Source organism: Gastrolobium bilobum, unplaced genomic scaffold, assembly GCF_033153095.1.
Source record: "Gastrolobium bilobum isolate Gb01-03AN ecotype WA unplaced genomic scaffold, APGP_CSIRO_Gbil_v1 utg31243, whole genome shotgun sequence".
Taxonomy (NCBI): domain Eukaryota; kingdom Viridiplantae; phylum Streptophyta; class Magnoliopsida; order Fabales; family Fabaceae; genus Gastrolobium; species Gastrolobium bilobum.
The window spans coordinates 1-2,952 of record NW_026895098.1 but is presented as its reverse complement, the minus strand read 5'-3'; the positions used below and the strand labels follow the sequence as shown (position 1 = coordinate 2,952).

General features: G+C 40.9%; 1 protein-coding gene and 1 non-coding gene across 2 annotated transcripts; one reads left to right on the top strand and one right to left on the bottom strand.

The window, feature by feature from the left end:
- Positions 1-255: 255 nt before the first annotated feature.
- On the top strand, positions 256-2,902 carry LOC133299418 (uncharacterized; the record flags this gene model as incomplete). Its single annotated transcript, XM_061498902.1, has 2 exons — positions 256-1,820; positions 1,921-2,902. Coding segments are annotated over exons 1-2 (2,547 nt in total), but the record flags the coding sequence as incomplete, so codon positions are not given.
- LOC133301219 (small nucleolar RNA R71) lies at positions 827-932 on the bottom strand. Its single transcript, XR_009750161.1, has one exon. It is a non-coding gene; the product is annotated as a small nucleolar RNA R71 (small nucleolar RNA).
- Positions 2,903-2,952: the final 50 nt, after the last annotated feature.

The following is a 2,952-nucleotide window of genomic DNA, read 5'->3' as shown; positions in this document are numbered from 1 at the left end:
TAATTTTTTTTTTAGCCTAATATTTCATATTTGTTATTTTATTTCATAATTTTGTAGTTACAGTTTTATTTTAAGTATCAGTCTCACTCTGTTAGTGAGTCTGCCTTATAAAGCTGAAAAGCTGTGAACTGTCTTGAGACTTTTCTGTTTGCAAGTTCTTGTTTGTTTATTTTTTGCTTGTTTTGCATAAAAGTTGGTTAGTAATCTAGGTGTTTTAGCTAAGTCAGGTTTACCTGTTTTAGTTAAAAAGGGTGCATGAGTGCAACTCCACACCCGTTCATAGATTCAATTGACCCTGAACCTGAAAGGACAGTTAGAGTTAGGAGAAGTGCCCAGAGAGCACATAGGCAAATTCCACTTCTAGAAGTTGAAGAAATGGAGGATTTAGGAAGTGTAAATGGGAATGATGGGGTAGGAGGACCTGCAAGGATAGAGAACCCACCTGTCATAAATGACAATGATAGGTCCATGATGGACTTCATCATACCTGTGTTGGATGAATTAGATCCAAGCATAGCTCAACCTGTGAATGGAGTGCCCTTTAAGCTAGAACCGGTGATGTTCACCATGCTCCAAAATATGGGGCAGTTTCGTGGGTTGTTGATGGAAGACCCACACAAGCACCTTAGAAATTTCATAGAAGTGGCCAACACTTTTAGGAATCCCACCATCTCGGATGATGTGTTAAGATTGAAGCTTTTCCCTCATTCACTGGCTAACAAAGCCAAAGAATGGTTGAACTCCCTTCCATCCAACTCCATAACCAATTGGCACACCCTTGCTGAGAAATTCATCATGAAATTTTTCCCCTCCAATAAGATAGTGCAAACTAGAGGTGATATTGCTAACTTCATGCAGAGGGATGGAGAGACACTAGTGGATGTGTGGGAGAGGTACAAGAACCTTCTTAAGCAATGCCCCAACCATGGTTTGCCCTCTTGGGCAGTGTTACAAACCCTGTACAATGGCCTGAATACTCAAAACAGGGCCTTGGCAGATTCTGCCGCTAATGGCATGTTTATGACTATGTCCTTTAACCAAGCCCATGAGTTGTTAGAACAAATGACTCAAAATTATGCCCAATGGCCTGAAGAGAGAAATCAGCCAAGGAGAGTGGCTGGTTTACATGAGATAGACCTTGTAACAGCTCTTTCAGCCAAGTTTGATGCATTGTCAAATTTAATGAGAACCCAAGGACAAACCATTGAGGCAAGATTGTCCCAACCCCAAGTTCCTGTACCTACACCTCAAATACCTGTGACCCAACCTCAAGTTAACGCAATAAACACAAGTGTAACTTGTGTTTGCTGTGGTGGGTCCCATTTGTATGATAGTTGCCCATCCAACCCAGACTCTGTGTTTTATGTGGGAAACCAAAATAATTTTCCCAATAACTTTAACCAAGGATGGAGGCAGAACCAACAGCCTCAATATTTTCAAGGGCAAGGGCAGCAAGCTGGCCTTTCTAATGCCCAAACAAAAATACCTTTTCCGACCCAGAATTACCAACAAACTTCAAGGCAGCAAGTTGTTGTTCAACCTAGTGAGATGCCTATTGCTCCACCTTCTTCCTTAGAAGCTTTGTTAAGGGAATACTTGGTTAAGAATGAGACCAAGCAAAACAGCTTGGAAGCTGTTGTGCAAAGTATTCCAGCATCCTTGAGGAACATAGAATCCCAACTAGGCCATTTAGTAAACACTATGAATACCAGACCCCCTGGTACCTTGCCTAGCAACACTGAAGAGCCTAGAAGAAATAAAGAGCAATGCAATATGATAGAGTTTAGAAATGGCAGATCTATAATCAACCAGAAGCTGTGGTTAGACCTTCCACATTAAAAAAAGAAAGAAGAGGAGAACATGCAAAAAGAAAAAAGATGCAAATTCTGAACCTGTTCAGGATTCTATTGTTCCTAACAGCCCCCAAGGGGCTGCGCATAGTGACCCCTTGCTCATTCTGGTTGAACCAGACAATCAGCCCCCTATAGATGAGCCTTTAGGGAATAATTCCATGGAAAAATCCACTCCAAGGGGTTCGGCCCCTAAGCCAAATAGTGAGACACCTGCTGCCTCAAAAAGACCTCCACCACCCTTCCCTCAAAGGTTACAAAAACAGAAGCAAGACACTCAATTTAGGAAATTTCTAGACCTCCTAAAACAGTTGCATGTCAACATTCCATTTGTGGATGCATTAGAACAAATGCCCACTTATGTGAAATTCATGAAAGAAATTCTTTCAAGAAAAAGGAGGCTAGAAGAGTTTGAGACTGTTGCTCTTACACAAGAGAGCAGTCAATATCTGCTTAGTAAGATACCTCCTAAATTGGGAGACCCAGGAAGCTTTACAATCCCATGCACCATAGGAGACCATTACATAGGCAAAGCATTGTGTGATTTAGGTGCTAGTATCAATTTGATGCCTTTGAGTGTGTACAAAAAGTTGAAAGTAGGAGAACCTAACCCCACCACTGTCACATTACAGTTGGCTGATAGGTCCTTAGTTTATCCGGAAGGAAAAGTAGAGAATGTCTTGGTGAAGGTAGATAAATTTATTCTACCAGCTGATTTTATAATCTTAGACTATGAGGAAGACCGAGAGGTGCCTATAATTTTAGGAAGGGCTTTCTTAGCCACTGGTGGGGCTGTCATAGATGTTAAGGAGGGTGAATTGGCCATGAATGTGAATGGTGAGCAAGTAAAATTTAATATTTTGCAAGCCATGAAATACCCAAGAGACATAGAGGAGTGTTCTAGGATAGATATCATTGACTGTGTAGTCAAAGATAAATTTTTGCATGAGTCTGCATTGGACTCTTTACAAATTTCTGGTTTTGAGGGTCTTGAAATCAGTCAAACTGATTCTGAGGAAGTAGTTAAGTGGCTAAATTCCAGAACTGATGTGGTTTGGAAAAATAAAAATTTTAAGTCCTTAGAATTGGCCAAGAGAGGGTT